This window comes from Phymastichus coffea, unplaced genomic scaffold, assembly GCF_024137745.1.
Source record: "Phymastichus coffea isolate CEN01 unplaced genomic scaffold, Cenicafe_Pcof_1.1 PCOF00020, whole genome shotgun sequence".
In the NCBI taxonomy this organism is placed as follows: domain Eukaryota; kingdom Metazoa; phylum Arthropoda; class Insecta; order Hymenoptera; family Eulophidae; genus Phymastichus; species Phymastichus coffea.
Window position 1 is genome coordinate 4,402,798 of NW_026706831.1, and position 25,500 is coordinate 4,428,297.

Consider the following 25,500-nt stretch of genomic DNA (forward strand, 5'->3'; position numbering starts at 1 on the left):
CCCTGTGCGACAGGCAACTTGAAATTCTCTCGCTCGATTGACAGTATTTTTTAGTAAAAAAATTACTTTGTAAGTGAAAACCTAGCCTTTTTTTATTTCCTACTATGCCATTGCGCCTATCAAACACGAATACACTGGTTTTTTAATTTTATTTTCTGTGTCTTACTTGAATCTCACATAAAATTTTACTGAAAATATGCAACGTATTTGTTATACGACCTCGCACTGGGCCTCGTTCTCTAAATAATTTATTCAGTCACTCTTGTTAGCATCGGCTCCTCTGACCAGGCGTAGTAAAATCATGTTCTCGAACGATAACCTAATGGATATAATAACATGGTGATTAAAATAAAAAGGCTGTGCTATGATTAACACATAGAACTCTTATTCAAAGATATTTTACTTTGAGCGCGTTAAATAGAAGTACCGCATAGGGTACGAACACATAGGCACCATGCATGCCGACGCATGCGCACTGTATAACATACAGTATATGTACATGCAGCATCCTTTTATTAAATGAAGAGTTTCTTTTATATTAAAGTTCAATCTTTTATTTTTACTAAGAGACTGTTGTATTCATGAATTATTTATTATTTATTAATCCTTGATATTCACATAGATTTTATCACTTTATTATTTAATATTGATCCAATCTAATTATGGGGACTGAGCCTCAGTTCTCAAATTGAAAATTGCATTTTAATCATTGAAATCAGTGACGAGCAAACAAATACCTGTTAAACTTTCTTCTAATTAATTGATCCAGAATGGATTGTATTAATCAAATTTTCGAAAAGTCGAAAAAATTGAGTTTTGGGTCTAACTTCCATGACCTGGAGAAGGTCTCATATTAGTGGCTAGATTTGAGGCTATGTTCAGCTTTTCAATTTCGGACAGTCTCCATGATCCAAACTGAAATCCTCTTTTTTCTCCTATTGTGCAACGCAGTCACCGTTACGTAGTTACATCGTAGTTTTTACGCACGCACACACATACATGCACACACACATATATATAAATATATAAATATCATTCACACAGTTGAGTCAAAGTTGTACTAGGCAAACTTGCCGGATGAACAGGAGCACCGTGAATTGAGAGAATATTCAATAGCCTTTAGGCTAGAATTTCGCGCTATTTGAGTGGCTGTAGGCGAACCACTTCCATTTCATAATTTAATTCTCGTTCAGGTTCTCCTTAACCAGGAATACATATACCCTAGTGTAATCACCATTGCTACTTTCCTGATTGAAGGTAGGTGAAGACGATGCCATTAGAAAAGGTCTACAAACGCATCGCCATGCTTGCTGTCGTACCGGCATGCAGCGCGAGCTGGCTCCGTAACTAATTTCCTCGCGCCGAAATTTCCAAATCGCTATTCTAAAACCATACATCTCAAGCTCTGTTCTTTGATTCTTTTACTATTGTATATCAATTAATATATCCATCCTCTCTCAGGTTTTAATACCTCTTCCATAAATAATTTCTCCATTTTCAAAAATTTCTGGGATCTGATCTTTCAACAAGTTGTAATTCAAGTTCATTGAATTGATAATCTAATATCCATATTGTAATTTTTCAAGGAAAACTGAAATAGTAATTATGTTTTGTATCTCATGGACCATATTTATCATATAATAATAAATACATATATTAAACTACTTTTTGTACTGAATTATTCTTACTGTGTTTTAATTACATGAAATCGTAATTTTGATTTCCATTTAGTACCTTCAATTAAATCTTCAATTAAATCTTAGATCTTTCAAGCAGTGGCTTATTATATTTAATCTCAATTAACATTATTTTTGATAAAGTGGTTAAGCAGGAGTAATTCTGAAATTTTAATTTTAATTTTTTATATTGTAGCTTTCCTGATTTGTAAAATATAAACATTGTAAATTCACAAGCTCAAGGTTTACTGCTGTTTTTAAATTTACCTTGCAAGACAGTATTAATATAGGAAATGGTCATGGAGGCATCCCCTTCACCTCAATGCGTTGGCCGTGAATTTGTCCGGCAATATTATACCTTGCTCAATAGAGCTCCTACTCACTTACATCGGTTTGTATTTTCTTCTATTTTTTTTAAATATTGAAAATTTGTTAAGTAATTTAAATATTAATTTGTTGATTTTCTATTTGACATTAGGTTTTATAACAACTATTCATCTTTTGTTCATGGGAGTGTAGATTCTAGTAGAGAACCTAATCCAGCAATAGGTCAAAAACAAATACATCAAAAGATACAAGCATTAAACTTTCAGGATTGCCATGCTAAAATTAATCAAGTAGATTCACAGTCAACTCTTGGTAATGGAGTTGTTGTTCAGGTATATAAATTTTTCTAGTAGAATCTGTATATTGATTTTATCATGATTTTTTCATGAAAATATATCTACGTTTACTAGGTCTCTGGAGAATTATCTAATGCAGGTCATCCAATGCGTCGATTTACTCAAACATTTGTTCTAGCAGCACAAGCTCCTAAGAAATATTATGTTCATAATGATATTTTTCGATATCAAGATTATGGTTATACAGATGAAGAGGACGAAGAAATAGAAGGTGAAAGTAACACTAATGAAAATGCTAATGAAAGAGAAAGTGAAGTTGAAAATACTAGACCAGAAAATGAAGAAGAGGATCAACAAAGTGAAACTCAACAATTGACAACTAAAATGTCAAATATTGATTTGCAGAGTCCAACACAACAAGTTTCTTCAATGAATCAACAGCAACAACAAATTTATTATACCATGCCTCCCCAGCAGCAAGTAATAAATTTTAATTACAATTTTTATGATTTATTCATTTCTTTGTTCAATTTCTAATTATTTAAAATTTAAATGATAGGTTCATCCAGTTATTCAACAAGTGACAATTAATGGCTCTATTCATGATGATTCTTCAATAATGTCTCAACAATCTATTCAATTACAGCAATCTTCTTTACAACAGCAGCAATATGTTGCTGAAACAGCTACTCAGGAGCAATATCAGCAAGATAATCAACCAAATTCACAACAGCAACAACAATTAACAAAAACTGATAATAATAGTACATCTGAGGAGATACATCAAGAACCAGAATCTGAACAGAATTACACACTATCTTCTGCAGGCAGTGATGCAGATCATCAAATCATATCTCAAAATATTAGTAATAATGGACCCAAAACATATGCTAATTTGGTTAAATCTTTTCCATCTGCTGGAACAACTAGTCCACAAGTATCAAAACCCCAAATATCAATTTCACCAGTAAGTATATTTATCAACTATATCATGAATTCCAAAAGATAAATTTTTATTAAATTTTTCCTTGCACATATTTTCAATATACTCTAAAGCCTCCCAGTTTGCGAAGTGATGACCGTGTATCGTCTTATCAATCTTCTGTGGGATTATCACTTTCTACATCTCCTGGTAGTCAAATAAATCATGTACATAGAGTGATTCCTCAACAGCCATCACAACAGCAACAGTACCAGCAAAGATTACCTCGAACTGGTGGTCTTATACAAAGAGGTAATCTAAATTTTTATTGAGTAGTTAAATAATAAGAACAATTAACAAATTGGTTAAACTTTTTATAACTCTACTGTGAATATTGAAGGCAAATTAGCGTGTATACTTTTTATTTAATTTATTTATATACTTATTATTTATTTATTATACTTTTTATTTAATTCTTTACAATTTTAGATGGTGAGCATCGAACTGGACGTCCTGGATTTCCTGATTCACATCAACTTTTTCTTGGAAATTTACCGCATAATGCTTCTGAAAGTGATTTACGACAAGTTTTTGAACGTTATGGTCGTGTAGCAGATCTTCGTGTGCATAGTAAGCAAAATGATCGTTCAAAAGGTCCACAAGGAACTAACTCTACAAGAGTTCCAAACTATGGATTTATCACTTTTGAAGATATGTCTGTTGTAAAACTAGTTTTGGCTGACTGTGTAAGTTTAATTACTTACAATTCTTTAATTAACGTTTTCAATTCACATTAAATTTTTTTGTATTCTTATAGCCCATTTACTTCCCTGATAAACATGGCCAAAAATTGAATATTGAAGAGAAAAAAGTTAGACCAAGAGAAGTAGCTGGTGGTAGTGGTCGATCCAATTTGGGTGATAATAACATGCGCCCATTGGCTACACAGCAACAACAGCGTGGATCAGGTAAAATATATTGACGTATAAAAAATTTAGTGACCTTTTATTTTCTAGTCTTCCTTTTTGAAATGCAATTATTTCATAGGCAGATAAAAAAATATTAATATTAATTCCTTTGGATTGAAATAGAAATAAGTAAACTATTGCAAGAAAAACGCTGTATTGTAGAAAAAATGTAATTACCTAAAGACAAACCGATTTTTAATTATTGAAATCAATTATAAACCAGTATAATTTTAATCTAGAATACTTGGGAAATAACTAAAAAATTTTCTATTAACTTTTTTTTATCTCCATGAAAATCTGTTTTGTCATGTAGTTTATCTAGTACATTATCACAGACTGTTGATGGTATAACCTCGAATAGTGAAAATTAACATACCCTGTCAAAATAAAGGGTACAAATTTCATTCAAACTTTGTACCGAATTTGTACAAGAAAGTGTACAAAGTTTGCACAAATATTGTACAAATTTTATATAAATCTTTATACAAAATTATTAAAAATTTGTAGAAATCTTGTACAAATTTTGAGCATATTTTATACAAATTTTGTACAACAGTTAAAAGAAATGTATGTATACTAATCAATTGTTTCCTATAAATTAAAAATATTTTATTATTTATTTTAATTTTTACTTTACAAAAGCGCTTTATTAGAATTTACATCTGAGAACTCATTTTTGATATACAATTTTTGGCTGTAAAATCATTTGAGTTATACCTGTAACTATTAAAATTTTTACCTATTGAATATCTATAAGCCAATCAGTAGAGTAAGTATTTTGGCACATAATTTTTAACAGTAACCGATTCTTCTATTACTTATTGTTACCAGTAAATAGAAACGTTTATATTTTTAACTTGTAATTATGATGATTAACGTCAAAATTTTTAAAATACTACAAAATTAGTAAGGACAGGTTTCTAAAATTCGAATATCCGTAAAGTTTGAATATCAAACATTAACTTTATAAAATGTTATATATATATAGATTTTGTTGTGTATGTTATTATCCCTCATTCCGTAAAAGTGTAAAAACCAAGTAAGTAGGCCTTGAAATCTCACTGTTATGCACATATTTTTCAACGTACCATATAATAAAATCATTTATATATTTCATTGGTTATGAATTTTTTAAATATATTTATTGATTGAATTTAACAATACTATTATAAAATGTAAAAAATAATTTAAACCTTTATTATAAATTCTTTCTAGTTTATTATAAAAGTTAAGTTTGTTGGTCTTTTAATCAGGAAATCGATGTTATACAGGCAAGTAGCTTTATTGCATTTAATGTAATGAATACTAAAGTAAAGTATATAAATTTTTATAGACATCAATTTTTTATAGAAAAGTGAATTCTAACTTATATGATTTTGAAATTTAAACATTTTATTTGCCATTAACAGTTACAGGTTGTAATAGCCTACAACTTGCAGAGGTAGACGCAAGTTCCTGTATGCAAGCTAATATAAAAAATACAATTGTAAACTAAAACTTATAACTACTATTAAGAGGATGCTTAAGCAAAATACAAATTCCTAGTTTACCAACTATCAAGTTTTTGATTAAAAATACAGATCTACATGATTTTGTTCTTGGTCATCTGAGAGTCATTTCCGAAGTAGTTTTTTATTTAGAATTAGAATCCTGTCAGAATTTGTCCATCACGTGAGGTTTTTTAAATATGCTCATTTAAAGAAGCGATGAATCGATTTTTTTGGTATATTTGTTGTGTTATAACATCGTGGAAAAATGTTTTTTTCTATAAACGGAGAGAATCACTTGAAAGATTACCTTTTACCTTTCAAAATCCTATTTTCAGATTGGAGATATTCTTTTTTTAATAGAGATATCGTTGATTAGAGTCAAGTATTTTCGCATATGTTTTATATGCAAGAAAATTAGCTGTTTCAAAACTGCTAAAATACTTGACTTTAATCAACAATATCGCGATGAAAAAAAAGAATTAAAATCTAAAAAATGGATTTTAAAAGGTAAGAATTAACCTTTAAGATAATTCTCTTCGTTTATAAAAAAAAAATTATCTATGATCTTACAAATATACCAGAAAACCGCCTTTTTCGCCTTTTTAGATTTCTAAAAAAACCTGACGTAGCGAACAAATTCTGACTTTCGATTTGAATTCTACACAAAAAATTACTTCAGAAATGACCCTTAATCGACTAAAAATAATCACAACCCCTTATTTTGAAGATCTGTGTAATTAAAAAATCAAGCATACATATTACACACACGCTCTAAGTTAAAAGTCTGTCTACACAAACACAAAATTACTAAAATTTCTAAGTTTTATATCTTAGTTAAAAATCAACTAACAGAACTCAGCGAGGGCTCATTTAAAAGGTCTTTTCAAATTCTTACAAAATATATGTCACCATTACTCTAAATAATTTTCCCTTAATCCTATGATAAAAAAAAATTTTTTGTATTTCAAAAATATTTGCTTATCTGCAAATACTTGGCGTTTTGTGAAAAAGAAAAAAAAAATATAGAAAAATCTTAAAGAAAGAAATTATTAGCTTTTTTTAAGTACTTTCAAGATTGCTACTGCAAATTTTTTGTTATTTAAATTCAGTGATCTTATTAAGCAATTTCTTCCAAAACAACGTTAAATTTCAGTTCTCCATATCTTTCAACATTCGAATGATACAAAAATGTTTATTTGAAAGAAAATACTTTATTTAATACAGGAAATGCCTAGAATTTTTTTAAGAAATAAAAAAAAAGTTTGTACCGTTTCATTTTTTTTAACTGACATTTTATGTCGTGAAGATGTATTCCTCGGCCGATCAACAAAGTTAAGCAGCATCGAGCGTGGCTAACACTTGGATAGATGACTGTTTTGACGACACAACTTTGTTTATTGGTTAGCTTGTTTTTACACGTAATAAGCTGAGTGGGAGGTATAGGGTGCATAGTTTCGATGTTTATACAACACAAGTCGTAGTTGCAGTTGGAATGGAAGCAACTTTAAATTTAAATTTTTTATATATGTGCTAGTCGCAGTGCTAGCCGCGCTTTATGCTGCTTAACTTTGTTGATCAGCCGAGTGTGCATCCTCCTAACACACCAAAATATCAGTTAAAAAAAGAAAAAGGTACAACATTGTTTTTAATTTTTAAAAAATGTCTGGATTTTTTTAACAAAAGAAAGCATTTTCTTTCAAACTAAGATTTTTGTATCATTCGAATATTTATAGATACGGCAAATCGAAACTTAACGCTGTTTTGGAAGAAAATACATATAAGATTGCTGAATTTGAATAAAAGAAAATATTGCAGCAGCAATTTTGAAAGTACTTGAAAAAAAAATACAAACTGCTTTTCCTTTTAATTTTTCTATGATTTTTTTTCGCAAAACTGCAAGTACGTACTTGGAGATGAGCAGAAATTTTCTTTTTTTATGATAGGATTAAGGGAAAATTATTTAAGGTAATTGTGACATACAAATTTTGAAAAAATTTGAAAAGACCTTCCAAATGAGCCCCTTTGAGCTCTGTAAGTTATTTTCCAACTGTGATATAAACCTTAAAAATTTTAGTAATTTTGTGTTTGGGTGGGCAAAGGCTTTTGCCCGGAAGTGTGTGCGTCCGCATGCGTGCGTGCGCGCGCGCGCTTGTGTGTGTGTGTGTGTGTACGATTCATGATGGACGGCACACGTGACTTTAGAAAATGACAAATTCCGGCTTGTTACTACACAATCTCATTTTATGAATTCCGTTATTTGAAATTATTATTTTTTTTGAAATTATTTGGAGTGCGGGACAGCTCTTACTTTCATAGAAACATACGTGTTTTTTTTAATGTAAAGGGTAGCTATTCTTGACTGTTTTATATGTCCCGTAACATCAAGTTCACCAATTTTGTTCAAAGTTAATGCACTTATTACCTATATTGGGGTTAACATGCATGCATAGTTTTATAACAAAATTTTGATAACGGACCGAGTTATCATCTGTTGAAAAAATATGGGATTTCTTTTTAATTCAATTTTTCGAAGATTAATAGTCATCGACATGAATTTTTTTAGATCGTCAGAGGGACTTTTACTTTCAAAATGTAAATGGTTAAAAACCTAGTTATTTATTTATGCCGTTGTTATACATAATTATTTAAACAATCAACAATATGTCAAAAGCATATTTTCTCCAAAAATTATTGCACTATCGTATTCCATGTCGTTTTTTTATATAAGAAACCGTAGTAACAAATGAGTACTTGGTAGTAGGGTTAATACAGTTAATACACTGAAATAAAACAAACTACGTGTTATCTGTTCGGCCGCCCGCTGCTCATGTGGTACAGGTCTAATGCTGAACATGCAAACGCCTTTAACTAATAAATAATATATTCTTTCACTCTCTAAGTACTTCTTGAAATAATTTATAAATAAGTTAATTATCAGCCACGACAGATATACACACACACATACACACACACACACACACACACACACACACACACACATACATACATATATATATACGGTCTAAACTATGCTATGGAAAATTCCTGTATTTATAATGTTGGCTTGAAACCTATGGAAAATTCTAGACAAGGTTAACATAGACCTGAAACTAGCTACCACCAACTACTTGTGTCACTTAACATTAGATATGTTAAAAGCAACATTTTGAAAACTGTGATTTTAAAGTTATTTGCATTCTCAAGTGTTACGTTTCAAATAACACGTTAAACACTGCACGCAGCAAACGTCTTTAACGAATAAATATTTTCATATTATATCATTCTGTATGTATTTCTTTATATAATATACGAGGTGTGTTCAAAAAGTAAGGTGAATTTTTATTTTTATGAAAAAATATTTATTCATCAATATTTATGTTGTCCCCTTCAAAGTAATCCCCCTCAGATCGTATAATACACTTGTGCCAACGTTTTTTCCAATCCTCGAAGCACTTCTGGTAAGCACTTTCTCGTATAACCTTGAGTTCTTCCAGCGATTTTTTTTCTTTGTCTCCTCAATCGTTCTAAACCTCCGTTCTTTCATGAGTTTCTTGAGTTTTGAGAACAGGAAAAAATCGCAGGGGGGCGTATCTGGTGAATATGATGCCTGAGGCATGATTGTGGTTTTGTTTTTGGTCAAAAAGTTCGACATAAGCAACGGTGAGTGAGCAAAATCTATGATTTGTTTTCCCACAATCCCGGACGGTTTTTTTGTATTGCTTCTCGCTAATGGCATATAACTTCAAGGTAATACTCTTTATTGACCGTACGATCTTGTGGTAAGAACTCTTGATGAACTACGCCACGATAATCAAAAAAAACAGTGAACAAAATCTTGACATTTCATCGAACTTAACGTACTTTTTTCAGTCTTGGTTCTTCTGGAGTCTTCCATTGGGACAATTGAGCTTTAGTTTCGAAGTCATAACCATAAACCGATGATTCGTCACCAGTTATGACTCTTTTGAGCATATCAGGATCATCATTAACGTCATTTAACAGCTCTTGCTCCTTCGACGGCCCTTTTGTTCAAAATTAAGCAGTTTCGGTACAAATTTTGCTGCTACACGTTTCATGCCCAAAACTTCGGAAAAAATTGCATGGCATGAGCCGACAGAAATGCCGACGTCTTCAGCCACTTCTCTAATAGTGATTTGACGATTTCTTAACACCATTTGTTTTACTTCTTTAACACTTTCATCGGTTATAGAAGCGCTGGGACCTCCAGAGCGAGGTTCGTCGTCGGTCTCTTCTCAGCCATCTTGAAAGAGCTTATACCATTTGTAAACATTTTTTTTATTTAAAGTAAACTCACCGTATGCCACTGTCAACATTTCAAGTGTTTTGGAGCACTTAATTCCATTTTTTACACAAAATTTTATGCTAACACTTTGATCCATTGTTTTCGACAGCAGAAAATTGCCGAGCACAAAAAACACGTCTAACGTTTCTGTCTCACAAAAAAAGTAAACATACAAATTAGGTGAAACTGTGAGCACATATGAGCGACATTTATACCAACATAATAAAAAAAAATCGATGATCGAATCTACGTAGCCCGCCCAATTTAAAAATTCACCTTACTTTTTAAACATATCTCGTACAAGATGTCCTAAAATTAACGATATATCTAATAAATATTGTAGGTATAAACTTTCTTATATTAAAAACGAAGGTCATTACTTGAGTAACTTTTTATGAGGAATCCAGTGGCGACCTTGAATTTTACCTTGAACTTGTCTTTCAAGGTCAACTTTGTTTTTTTTTAATGAGAACCCCTATTTTTGACAACGGCAATCGAAAGAGCCGGAAATTTTACGTCCAGAAGTGTACTTAAGTCATGTACCTTATTTTAAGAAAGCTTTTACCTGCAATACTTATTGGGTGTATCATTACTTTTAGGACATCCTGTATAAGTAAATTGATTATATAAGTAATATGAATAAATTAAGTTTTTGTACGATTTGTTATGACATTGAATAAAATATTTCCTATCTGCGTTTGAATAAATTTACAAACGACGTATATTTATAAAGCAGCAACATTACAAAAGTTACGCTAGAAAATCAAAATACCAATTTTTTAATTTTTCTAATTGTGTCTAGAAATTTTAATTATGTTTTACAAAAAACTAATGGTGCTAAAAATTCATAAAATAATAGTACTGTAAATTGCGCAAGTTATTTGAAACGTAACACTTGAGAATGTAAATAACTTTAAAATCACAGTTTTCAAAATGTTGCTTTTCATATATGCAATGTTAAGGTGGCTCCGTCCAATTGTGAAAGCCCATGAAAAATGGAAATAAAAAATATGTTCTGAAAGAACAAAATTTAAGCTTTTTTTTTGAAATTTTTTAAAATGTAGTTTATCGAGCAACATGAGCAGCAAAAAAGTTTTTGTTTTCGCTACTTTTTACATGGGCTTCAATGAGGAGTCGTGCAATTGAGATACTCAAATCTTCATATCTACTCGAAAACCCACGAGTTTGATATAAAAATCGACAGAGATATATTTTAAGAAGTGTAAATTCGAATTAAAGAAAGAAATATAATAATTGATGTCTCATTATTCAAAAAAACTTTATTTATAATTCGGAAAAAAACGGGACGACGCGTCAGCTCGCGTCAGCTGTGAGTATGGTGTACACTTGCGCATGCGCGGGTACACTTGGCAATGTCGCATACGTTAATTCAAATAAATACGAATAGGCTAGTGTACGACAATGTAGGCAACATTTGTTTGAACAATTATATAGCTATTGGTCACGTTACACAAGCAATAAAGACACAGTATGTACTAATGAAATTCAACTCTTTAATTTTTGTTACACAAAATAATATAAACTGACTTTATCAACCTTAGGTTGATTCACAAAAATTCTTGAGCTTATCATAATATTTAACACTGAATATCTCTATAAAACATCTATTATTAATATTAAAAATTACATATCTTTAACATCACAACAGATTTTTTTGGTTACCTTTTCAAGATAAAGTATAGTATATCACATTACGTTTGTGCTACTCAATTGTAAAAATAAATTTTTTATGATTCTTTTATTGTTAGTTACGCGTGGTTTGTTGCAAACAGTTTCTGCTAATAAAATTCTCAAATCATCATAACCACTTGTTAAAGAAGCTTCTGAAAGTAGTGACTTGTTAATTCCAGCTTTGGCAATCTTATTCACCATAAGTTTAGATATATTTATAGTTGACAAAGAATTTTTTAATTCTTTGAATTTCAAGTCTCTTGCTTTCTTATTTGCTATAAAATCAACACTTTGAGTATGTTTGATTATGAGTTTCAGTTTAATTTACAGTCTTTTCATCAATGATTGCAACATTTTTACATCGTTCAATGCATTGTGAGACACTACAATATCACTTTTTGGTAAATAGCGATTAACTAATGCTGTTTGACTAAATGACAACTTCTTCTTCTTTCTCTTTGGCAGTCTTTTCTTGAAGATAGGTAAGTTGTCGCTGAACCCTTTGACAAAAAGTTGTGTTTCCTTTAAAAGTCCAACTTGCTCTGCTAAATTTATTAAACGGTTAGCATCAAATCTAAAAAAAAATCAGAATATGAACCACACACTCAGTAAATCATTAATTACTAGTTAAAGTGAATACCTAAAATAATTATGTGCTACAAGAATTATTGGTTTGTTTTGCTTTTTCAAGAAATAAAGAAAGCTCAATAACCCTTCGTGAGCAGTCACTGTAATAACATTCTCGCCGCTGACGCACATTTTACCATCTACAATTCGTATGCCAGTAACCTCAGATGCACCTGCTGACATTTATTTTTTTGGCATAATATAAGTATTAAAACTCTTACTGTGACGCGTACAAGCTATCTGTAAATAATTTAATTATTAATTTCTTTCATGTTTATGTTACATATTCAATATACGTAATGAATTAATCTTATAAAAACTAAAGTTAAATGTATTATATTTACTTGAATTATTTCATCACAGCTGTGCAGGTCTGTTGTTTCTGTATCGAAGATAACGTAAGCACAATCTTTATAATCAGCATTATCTGAAAAATCAGACTTATTTGTTATTTTCATTTTTTATTTTCCAATAAATATTTATTTGTATAGTGGTTAAAGATCAAATTACCTACAATAAGTGTTTCATCAATAAGATCTGAGGTGTTCAGATAACCTGATCCTGATTGGTACGGTATACCTTCGCGAGTTGAAGCTGTAGCCATCTTTAGAACATCTTTCTTTTTTCAATAGCAATCGTCTCCTTTTCAATGGAATAGTTTTCTTTTTAGATATTTCACTTGTCCTTTTCTTTTGTATTCTATCTCTATATTTTTGAGTATTTCGCCCAGAAGATATATTCAAAAGTGCATTCAACGGTATAATATATGTTGTTCCTAAGTTTTGATATAAAACAGCTAAAGCTACGGGGTGAGATTCTGAGCTCCATAAAATTGAGACTTTGGATGCTTTCTACAAACTATACCATTGAATGCTTCGTTTGCTTGGCTGGAGGCACATGGAGCAATTTGAGCTGCATTTTTGGCAGAAGTTCGAATAAGGGCAGCAAGTTTTTCTTTGAGTTTTTCATCTGTCAACGGTTGATTGTTCTTGAAATATGTATAATGATGACTGCCATTCTCATTCTTACACCAATCACGACAACTTCTGTGGTCTCCAAAAGTATGCGAGACAATATTCTCCAGTGCAGTTTTCACAGCTGCTTCGTTATTTTGATTTTGCTTTACGGCTAAACTAAATGCTTTGGAAAAATACTCTCTTGTTATGGCATTTACTTTCATATCATACAGTTTCGAAGTCAGTATTTTGTGTGTGTGGTTGAAATCTGACCAGTTCGTTATTGCATACAGCGAAACTTATCTCAGCGAGGCAATTGCTGATGAATCCTTATCGCCAATGAGGCAATGAATTCTGCAATTTGCTTCAACTAACAAATCATTTTTCAAAACTAATTCCACAGCTATATCGGCTTCCATTGCTTTTGACGAACCACTGTGATTTTTCTTGCAATCGTGAGGTTCAACAACTTTTTGCTTACATTTCCTACACTCCTTATTCCTACATGCATAAGATAGCACTTTTTTTGAAAAGTGACCAATAATTGTACTATTACCTGCATGGTAATAAACGTCGAAAACACATTAGAGATATCATAAAAAATATAACTTCTTCTTTGTATATAAATTGTATATACCACTCTAGCTATTATACTGGCGACCTCTCTTAGTCCATGCTGTATCGAAAGAAGCAATCAAATTCATTGCGTTTCCATCTGTTTCGTCGAAGCCATATCTACAATTTGTAACGTAAAAATTACTCTCAGTTTAGCCTTCCAATCAAACGTATTAAATCAATGAATTTGATCGAATTTATAGTCAGTACTTTATTCATATGATTAATACACGAGTAACAAAATAATGTTTATCATAGTATAAAAAACTATTTAAATGTATGCACTAAAATCATTAATTGAGCTGTTACAATACTCAATTGCTTGTAAAAAAACCAAAAATTGATAAAAAAAATTTCAACAAAAAAGCAATAGAACAAATGACCGATAGTCGTATAAATTGAGTTAAAAAATATATATGTATAATTTTCAGATCACCAAAGTAAGATCATATGTATAATTTTCAGCAACCTACTTTTCCACAATAAGGCTATTCTCTTTTGTAAGCATCTTCTCGCTTTCCAATGCATCTCTGCAAGCTTGTTCAGCTAACATTTCAATAGCTGGGCCCACTTGTCTCTCATAACGCTTCATGCATTTTTCATCAACAACTGGAATATTCAGTGCTGATAAAAATGTATTTACACCTGTTAGCCCAATTCCAGCATCATACATAGCTACAAAATTTATACTGGTTATTAAATACTCAATGCGTTTATAATTCATTTCTTGACATATACAGTATTGTACTCACCAATAGCTAATTTTTTGTTTACATCGTAATAAGAATCTCCTGACTTCGAACTAATAGTTACTTCTACGATGTTTCTGCATTTGTGACAACGTAGTTTGATCTTGCTTGCCAGGCCTATTATTTTTTCTTCTATCTTGTATTTCAAAGAGCATCATTGCATATAGAACAGCACAACTGTTAAGCAAGTCGGTCAAACTCTGCAACTTGCCTTCCTTCATATTGCTTTAAATAAGTTACCTATATATACAATTCGATACTCGTTTTAATAAGCAATTAACAAAATTACGTTGTAATAGTAGACAGACAAAATTTATTGTTAAACAAAGTATGATGTATACTAACCTTACTTTTACGCTTTTAGTTTCTCTTTATCAGAGCCTCCACTTGTTTCTTTACTTTCATTTTCACGAATTTCCCCTTTGTCCTACCAGTACTTCCTCGAATATTATAAGGCACTGGAAATGCTATTAAACTTCAAGTGCTTCAATAAATAAATAATTAACGCGTATCACAAGCCGAAGTATAACATAGCATATGTATACATTTATCTGACTATACATCTGACCGTTGTATAGTTTGCAGCATGGAGACTGTTTGCAGTATTGCCATACGTACGCTTTCAGGGACGCCTTAATTTCACGAAAGAAATGGGGGATGGTTCAAAATTTATTTTTTTTGTTATTCGTTATCGATTTCCAAGTTTCTTTTATTGAAATTATATTGCAATGAATATAAAAGGTTTTTAGCAAAGAACTAAACAAATTTAAGATAATTAATTAGGGTCCCCCAACAGGACCGGTTGATTGTACGGGGCAGCGCGACGGAGCTACCTTAAGTGACACAAGTAGTTAGTGGTAGCAAGTTTCAGGTCTATGTCGATCTTGTCTAGAATTTTCCAAAGGTTTCAAGCCAATATTACGAATACAGGAATTTTCCATAGCATAGTTTTGACAGTATGATATATATATGGGACGATCCATGTCAACCGGATCACTGCAGTGTCCAAAATTTGATGTGACCAAAAAAATCGTGCAACGACTCATTTTAAAACTTAGGATATCTACTTTCTGATGCTGTGTGCGCCTTTGCAAAATCCAACATGGCGGCTCCAATATGGCGGCTACAAGAGACAAACTCGTAAACAAAAAATTTTATTTTTCAAATTTTTAGTAATAAATGTTAAAAAAATTAATATTTTATATTTTTTTATGAAAATCTGGCTCATTTCCTACAAAAAAGTAACAGAGACCATTTTCGCTAAAATGAAAAATAAAAAAGTTATAATTTTTTGAAAATTTTCAAAAATAAAAAACTGCGATTTTTTTACTTAGAAGGAAATGACTTTGGAAAAAAAATTTAAGGAACAAAATTGCTTGAAATTCATCAAAACACAAGTGTGAATTTTTTCGAATTCCTTTGAGCGATTTTTTGCTTTTTGGATTTATCGGATTGTTTGAAAAATTAAAAAACTTCCCAAGATCTTTTACAAAAATTCATAAAATTGATAATGAACTTATTTATATATTATTTCAAGAAGTGTTTAGAGAGTGATAGAATATATTATTTATTAGTTGAAAGCGTTTGCACGTTTAGTATTGGATATGTACCACATGAGCAGCAGGCGGTCGAACAGGTAACACGTGATTTTCTTTATTTCGGTGCTGTATTAATCCTACTAGCAAGTACTCATTTGTTACTACGGTTTCATACGTAAAAAACGACGAGAAATACAATGGTGCAATCGTTTTCTGAAAAAAATATCGACTTTTAAGATACTGTCGATTTTTTAAAAAAACTTATGTATAACAACAGTATAAATAAATAACTAGGTTTATAACCATTTACATTTTAAAAGTAATTTCAAAAGTAAAAGTCCCTCCGCGTATCTGGAAAAAATCATGTCGATAACTTTATTAATTTTCGATCAGTTAAATTAAAAAGAAATCCCATATTTTTTCAACAGTTGATAACTTGGTCCGATATCAACATTTTGTTTAAAAACTACGCATACGTGTTAACCTCAGTATAGGTAATAAGTATATTAACTTTGAACGAAATTGGTTAATTTGATTTTATGAGCTGTTTGAAATAGATAAGAATAATCCTTATGCGTGGTTAATTGTGCTACATTATTTTTAATTATATTGTTCAATGTGTTACATATAGTTTCCGGATCATTCAATGTAACCATGTCATTCTAATTAACTCAATTATGACTTTCGACTTTTTATAATCGACATATTTGAAAACGATGTCTTTTGTTCCTTTCTTTTATTTTGTGTCTGAGGATATAACAAATGGATAGTGTTTTGTGAAAGATTTAGTTACTTTGAATGGATTAACCGTGATATCAGTTTTGAGGAATACGTTGTCAACGTAATCTCCTTTAAAAACGTTATTAAATTGATTCTAGTAGTTTTGTTATTATGACATATAGATTTATATTCCAATAGGTTTAGCAGTGCATCCTATACGAACTAGTGAGGGCATCAAATGTAAATCAATTCAGTGGAAACAAAAATTTGAGCAGCAACAGAAAGACCAAAAAAATAAAGACAAGTAGGAAATGTTATGCATAATAATGCAACGATAATTTACAATTTGTACAAATAACTGCTGCTAATCTCTCATCACTTAAATTTTAGTTAAAACAAAACTTATTTATTCTTTCAGCGATAGCATATCTTATTTCATACATTGATTTTGATTTTTTCAAATACAATAAACATATTTTATACCGATTATCTTTATACGTGCACAGGTTTTTATTATATTTAGGAAATATTTTTGTCAATTTATTAATATATATTTGCTATTAAAAGAATACATGTTATCTCTAAGAACATGCTGTGCCTACTGATGAATATTTACATTCTATGAATTTGAAGCCGACAAGGTATATTTATAGATATATTGGAGTATTTCGACATTGAGAGAAAGTATTCAGAGTAAGATATTCTCGATTGAACTGAAATTATTACATTATATCTTTGTGATGATGAACAGCGTGTGCGACTTTCCTGAATCAATTGAGCATTAAAAAATGTTCCTGAAATGTACATATTTTGTAAAGAAATATTGCTAACCAGTATTAAAATCCATTATTTGTTATTTATTTTTTGCTACTTAAATAAGTTTTCATAAAATACATTTTTTTTATTCACTTGAAAAATTTTTTTCTTTGAAACCGCTCTATAAAATAATTTCGAGGAAAGCTTAAATGACTCAAAATGTGATATATAATGTGAAAAAATAATAAACCCCGAGGGGATTATTCCGACTCCATCTCAAGTACCTTCTAGCGCACCATGAATGCTAATATCGTCATTTTAAAATATTTATTAACAGATTGATTCATAAACCCCAAGTTGTTATTCGTTCAGAACTCTGCAAAATGGACTTTTATAATCTATACCAACTACACAACTACAATACTTTAAACAACACGTTGATATAGATAAAGTAGACGGTGAGAATTGATTTTTTAAATGTCGTCATGTAATATTGTCCAAATATCTCAAGTACGTTCTGGCGCACCGTGCTTATTTATGCTTGTAATGTTGACATATAGTATAATGAATTTGTTATTCCAGTCAACAGTATTCGATGCTTCTTCAGCATTACCAATCATATTTTTATCTATTTATATAAAATTCAAATTATCGTTCGATATTTTCAATGCGTTTAGATTATTTTGCAAATGCCTTTTTAATTTGTATTTCAGATTTGTTTGTAATTTGCTTATTATTCCTTGCAATACTATTGACAAGTTCTCACTCTGATGTCCTTCGAATAGGCGTCTTATTGAAGTTGTTACTTAACTTTATTAGTGTCTATATAATTATTATTGGTAGTTCTATAATATACCCTTCTGTGACTAATGTACTTCGGTATGATTGGTTTGACCATATAATCGGTTTTCTTAATTTTCTTCCTGATTTGGTTTTTATAGATACTAACATTTATTGGAGTCACTAGCAAGGTGGTTGGAAGATTGCGATTAAAGTTTCTGTTTTTATATAAACGATTGAGAACATTTAACGGGGGGTTTTTACACATAACTTCGAAACAAACCTTCATGAATCAGTACAATAGAATTTCTGCCCATGGATGCATTTTTATAGGAATCAAATTTTGAACAAAAAGCTTACGTGTAGATTATTCTTATTTGATTGATGAATAAGAATAAATACAAATAAAAAAATAACTTTTCAAGCAATGTGACGGTAATACCGATTATAATCGCTAAAATTAAAGACAAATTTTAATTAAAAAATAAGGGTGTAAATTCTTAAAAAGGCAAATTTAGCTTTGGATAATAAAAAATTCAAATTATCATAATTTATGAGAGTCTTAGCCACATAAACACACACGAATTTCAATGTTACGTAATTCAGAATTATATTTAATCAAACATAGTTAAATAGATTTTAAAGTAGAAAATTCAAACTTTAATCAAAAAAGAAAAATTCGCCTCGGTAATTTTTGATACTAAGATCTAGCTTGATAGAACTATCCACTTTTTCGCAAAAAAGCATTATATCATTAAAAGTTTTGAGTCGCTTTAAAAAAGCTAGAAATATAGTAGCGAAGAAAACTTTTGTTTTTTTTTGAATAAAGGGAAAGAGTTGTACTTTAACATGCCATGTTCAGAATTGTTAAAAAAATTTACCACGCGTATTGTGAAACTTAGCAAATTTTTATTTCTAAAACATGACCTTGAATTTCAAGGTCACGTAATGTAGGATTGTATGTAATCATAAAACGATTCAATAGATCTTAAAGTAGAGACTTCTAACTTTAGTTTAAAAAAAATCATCTATTTTAATTTAACTGTCTTTCAATTGTTTTTTCAATTATTTATCCGTGATCATTTGGAAAATTCGTTTACATTTATAAATTAAATTCCAAAACTTTTAAAAATAAATTTACGATGCCGAGTGCACCGAAATCAATTCACAAAATTTCATATGAAATTTGATTTATAATTCTCTTCATTGTTAATTATGTTTACAGAAGCTAAACTTTACAATAATAAATTTATATGTTCTTTATTTATATGTAACTTTATTCAATAAATTTATATGTTCTATAAATAAACGTAATTAAGATAATACTTAAAATAATACTTTATCGTATTATTTTAAGGTTAGGTCGTTGAAAGAATGTGGGTATTCATCGTCTTTTCAAGACCTACAAATTATTATATTTTTTTGTATTGATAGAATGTTAAAAATGTAGAACGTCTCGATCTATTATTTAATGTCGATTTATTTATAACAGTGACTTGTTCAGTGAATCAGATCAGATTCTAAACGAGCCCGAAAAAGTCGATTTTCTGACATGGCTCTAGAATATATTTTTGGTTTGATTTGCCAGCTCAGTGACCTCAAAAATTCAGGAGTTTTGAATATTTGATAAACTAATTTGTCTCGGGAGTCAGCGTTTGATCACTGAGGTGCGTAGACGTGCCAATACTGCGCTCTACCTAAAAAGTTAAAGTGTTAGCCAATCAGTGAACTGATTGTTAAATTCAAAATTTAATTTAATAAACTCCAATAAAAGAAAACAGCGGTTGAAACAGCCACTCAGTCGGGAGATGACAAGACCACTCCCAATAATAATAACGAAAACTAGAAAATCAAAACAAAATACAAGCCCAATTATTGAACTATTGGCTAAGTAACACAGGTAATAAGTATGAAATACTACAAGAAAACAAAGAAAATTATAGTGAAGGAGAAAACCATGAAGCAAATACAATGAAAAGCAAACCCCCTCCGACCTCTGTTTATAATGTAGAGAATATTAAACCATTAGAAAATATACTGAATACAATAGCCAAAGAAAATTACACCTCAAAAGTGATAGAACAAAACAACATTAAAATTCAGCCGATAACTTCGGAACAGTATTTGTTAATTATTACTGCCTAGAAAGAAAAAAATACGCAATTTTACACTTATTAGCGCTAAGAAGAAAAAGGTTTTAAAGTTATATTAAGCAGCATACACCCGGCAGTTGATATAGATGAATTAAAAGCAGCCATAGAAGAATGTGGACATAAAGTAATAAATATTCATAATATAGCGCATCGCATAACAAAACTACCATTGCCGCTTTTCACAGCTTAAATTGAATATGATTATAAAAGCCAGGAAATTTACAAAGTAAAACGACTATTAAATACGATAATCAAATTTGAACCATTGACCGTTAGAAGAGAAATTTTTCAGTGATAAAATTGTCAAGGATATGGGCATACAAAAAACTATTGTTATAAAAGTGCTGTGTGTGAATGAGTTGAACATTATCAATCTAAAGAATGGCCAATTAAACAAAAAATAAAAGATACAGTATGTGCAAATTGCAAAGGAAATCATACTGCAAATTATACAGAATACTCAGTTCGTAAGTAATTATAGTAAAAACTATTTCATAGACTAAGAGAAAAAACGTTAAAACAAAACAGTATTCAAATTCATCAAAATTCAAATTTAAATAAAAATTCCAATGTTAATAAAGTTAGACTAAACATAATATATGCACAGGTCAAAACTAAACAATCAGAATTAGATAAAAATATCAAATCCTAAATTTATTAACCGTGCTTGATAATGAAATAGGACAATGAAAAATCTGAAAATTGCAATCTAAATATAAATGGTCTGATGGAGAGATATCTCGAATTAAGAGCATTTTTAATTTACCAAAATATTGACATCATGCTATTATCAGAAACACACTTTACAAGCAAAAACTCTCTATACACTCTAAAGTATACGGTGCAGAATACAAATCACCCACTTGATAAAGCACACGGAGGCACTGTAATAATTATTTAAACAATTATAAATTATTACGTACACACATATACTAGTGAAATATACATGAAGCAACCAGTGTAATTATACGTAAATGACAACAAAGGCCCGATAACAGTGTCAGCTATATTCTGTCCTTCAAACAGAACAATAAGAAAGGAAAATTGGTCAAATTTCTTCCATTCACTAGGAAATTACTTTATATCAGGAGGTGATTATAATGCGAAGCACCCATAGTGGGAATCAAAATCATAAACTACAACCCCTGGGGATAAAGTACTATATAAAATACTATGTCAAAATAACTGCATTCCAATATCTACTAAAGAACCGACATACTAACCAACAGATTTAATTAAGCTACCAAACCTGATAGATTTTGCAATTGTAAAAGGCTAAAATCAAAAGTTTTTCGAAGACCTACTCTTGACTGAAGCTCTAGATAAAGCTCCACTATTGTAAATATAAAAAAATCTCAACAATTTATTTCTAATAAAATATTTGTAAAAATTAAAAAAAAATGAGAAAAAGATACCACATAAAAAGGCCAAGTCAAGATAAAACAAAACTAAGTAAAGCATTAAAGAATTAAAGAAATTACCGTATCAATGAAAAAATTCACAAACGCAAAAAAACTTAGAAAACTGAGTCCAATAGAAGCAACAGATTACTAATTATGGAAAGCTACCAAGAGACTCAATAGACTAAAATCATTAATTCCATTTACCAGAAAACCTTGTGACGAATGCGCTAGATCAGATGAAGAAAAAATTCATACATTTGCCAATCATTTATACAGAGCATTCAAACTTCATCAAAGAATAATCAGAATAATAAAAAGATGACCAGAAGACTCGAACGTCCAAGATAGTACATCAATTGTAGCAGTGACAATGAAGGAAGTATTATTCATTATTAAAAATATAATGAACAAAAGAGCAGCCGGTTTTGATAACATTACAGGAAAAATGATTACAAAACTACGAGGGTCGTTTGAAAAGTCCGTGCAAAAATAAAAACTGCTTGATTTTTTTTAATAAATCTTTTTTATTTTTCAACAGTCTCCTTTTAGGCTTATACACTTCATCCAACGCTGCTCTAGTTTGTTAATCCCCTCCAAATAATAGGATTTGTCCAAGTCTGTAAAATAGGCATTCGTTTCTGCAATCACCTCTTCGTTTGAATAAAATCTTTTCCCCGCCAACCATTTTTTCATATTAGGGAACAAATAGTAGTCCGACGGAGCCAAGTCTGGAGAATAGGGGGGATGTGAAACGAGTTGGAACCCTATCTCCATCAGTTTTGCGGCCACAACTGCTGAGGCGTGAGCTGGCGCATTGTCGTGGTGGAAGAGGGCTTTTTTGTGGGCCAATCGTGGACGTTTCTCTAGCAAATCGGTTTTCAAACGATCCAATAACTATGAATAATATTCGCCTGTAATGGTTTATCCTTTTCCAAATAGTCGATGAAGATTATTCCTTGCGAATCCCAAAAGATAGTCGCCATAACCTTCCCGGCTGAAGGAATTGTCTTCGCCTTTTTCGGAGCAGATTCCCCCTTGGTAACCCATTGTTTAGACTGTTCTTTGGTCTCAGAAGTGTAGTGATATATCCATGTTTCATCTACAGTGATGAAACGACGCTTAAAGTCTTGCGGATTTTGCTGGAACAGCTGCAAACCATTCTTGCAACACTTCACACGATCTCATTTTGGTCAATCGTGAGCAATCGCGGCACCCATCTAGCGGATAGCTTTTTCATGTCCAAATGTTGGTGCAAAATATTATGTACCCGTTCGCTCGAGATGCCTACAGTACTAGCAATCTCACGCACCTTCACTGTCAGCCATTTTCTGTCAGCCATCACCATATCATGGTTTTTATCAATGATTTCTGAAGTGGTAACCTCAACAGGGCGTCCAGAACGTTCAGCGTCTTTTCTGCTCATATGGCCACTCCGAAAATTTTAAAACCACTTATAAACCATTCTAATTGAAGGTGCACAATCACCATAATGTTTATCAAGCTTTTGTTTAATCTCCTGAGGCGTTTTGCCTTTGAAAAAGTAATGTTTAATCAATACACGGAATTCTTTTTCGTCCATTTTTTTACAACCACACGATTTCTTTGATTAAGACGAATGTAAAAAGCAAAGTAACTGGCCGATCTGGCTGAAACTTGGTGTGTGCTCTTCCAAGATATGCCACTAACTGAAAATAACCTTGATACGCACTAGTAGCGCCATCTCTCTGACTTTGCACGGACTTTTCAAACGACCCTCGTACCTGCTATAACAATAAGATATTAACAATTATTTTCAATGCATGCCTTCTTCTGTGTTATTTCCCACTCAATGGAAAATGGCAGAGATTATTTTAATTCCTAAACCTGCTAAAGTAACTAAACTAGTAACTGAACTAATATAGTCTTTTGCTTATATTATCAAAAAATTTTAAAAAAATAATTTTAGCTAGAATTAACTCAATAATAATAAATAGAAAACTTATACTAGATCATCAGATTTAGATTCAGATGCAACGAGTCCACGATACAACAAGTAAATAGATAACTATCAGCTGCAAGGAAATCTATAGAAAAAAAACAATATTGCATCGGCATAATCCTTGACGTCGTACAGGCTTTTAATAAAGTATGGCATAAAAGTTTTCTTACATAGAGAATTTTAAGTCAAAATAAATGAAAAAACATCAAAAGGATAGATAATAAAAGCAGGAGTACCGCAAGGTAGAGTACTAGAGCAAACATTGTACTTGTTATTCACCGCTGATCTACCAAAATTTCGAAACATCGTGAAGCAACATACGCAGACGACACAGCCGTTATCACATTAGACAAGTAAAAATAGTAATGGAAATGATACAAAATTACATAAACAATTATCTACGAAATTGGCTAAGCTCATGAAGAATGAAAGTAAATGAAAGTAAATTGAAAGACACCTGCCCACCTATATATTATATAAACTATTATACTATTATAAACTCAACGACAAACACATACTACAAAGCAGTCATGTGAAATAATTGGGAATTCAATTAAACCAGAGGCTTACGTGGAAAGAGTATATTTAGAAAACGTAAATAACTAGGACTGAAATGGAGAAAAATGTACTGGCTCATTGGAAAAAAATCCGAGCTTACAATAGAAAATAAAATACTATTTTATAAAACGACATTTAAAACAATCTAGACTTATGGTATTCAACTATGGGGTGCCGCTTCGAACTGTAACATTGAAATCCTAGAACGATTCCAATCTAAAGTATTAAGAAATATCGTACATCCCCGTGTTGAACCAAATATCATCATTAGAAATGATACTATTAGTTTCAAAGATCGACCAATCAGCGCGTGGCTTTGGAAGTATAGGCGCTCGGCGGCGAGCGGGGAGCAGTGAGACAGATTGCTATGAGCGCGCCACAGCTAAACAAAAACGGTGCTCAACCTTCATGCGTGGCATAATATTTCGATGCTAACGAATTGAAATACGTTTTCATAATATTAGAAATATGATAATAATGATGATAGTAATGCCAAATTAATTAATCTATATTTATTTTTTGTCATTGAGAAGCTAGATTTTTTCAAAAAATGCCTTGTTCATAATGTATTTTCCAACATTGAAAACCCCAAAAAAAATACCAATTTCCAATATGCTATGAACAAAAAATGCTATCTTTGTACATTTTTCATATTCAGCAACGTGTCAAGTTTACAAGGATAAAATAATTGAAATGAAACATAAAAAATGATAAATTTAAATATGATTTTTATATCTTTTTTCTTAAATAACTCGCTCTAGCTTCCTGAAATATTATTAGAATTAATTCATTATTTTTTTCAAATGGGTATAATGGTTTTGCAAATACGTTAAACATATACAAAAATAATTGTGAAATAATATTATTTATTTGTTTAATTTTAAGTAAACAATTTCGAGTGACATGTTTTTAGTGTACATTCAACGATGATATGTATGCAAAGAAGTTGGAGACTAGAATAACTTTCAGTGAGACATTTATTTAATAATAATC

At 30.8% G+C, this 25,500-nt stretch overlaps 1 protein-coding gene across 2 annotated transcripts in view; it reads left to right on the forward strand.

The window, feature by feature from the left end:
• Positions 1-915: 915 nt before the first annotated feature.
• LOC131675354 (ras GTPase-activating protein-binding protein 2) overlaps positions 916-25,500 on the forward strand; it is a 100,469-nt gene continuing 75,884 nt past the window's right edge. The window contains exons 1-8 of one of the 2 annotated variants that reach the window (XM_058954301.1): positions 916-1,257; positions 1,873-2,067; positions 2,155-2,335; positions 2,414-2,779; positions 2,859-3,266; positions 3,356-3,533; positions 3,711-3,967; positions 4,039-4,189. In XM_058954301.1, coding sequence (XP_058810284.1) covers positions 1,970-2,067; positions 2,155-2,335; positions 2,414-2,779; positions 2,859-3,266; positions 3,356-3,533; positions 3,711-3,967; positions 4,039-4,189 — 1,639 coding nt within the window. In that variant the 5' untranslated portion in view covers positions 916-1,257; positions 1,873-1,969. Of the gene's footprint in view, positions 1,258-1,306; positions 1,600-1,872; positions 2,068-2,154; positions 2,336-2,413; positions 2,780-2,858; positions 3,267-3,355; positions 3,534-3,710; positions 3,968-4,038; positions 4,190-25,500 lie in introns of those variants that run through there. The other variant, XM_058954302.1, reaches the window with a different exon arrangement.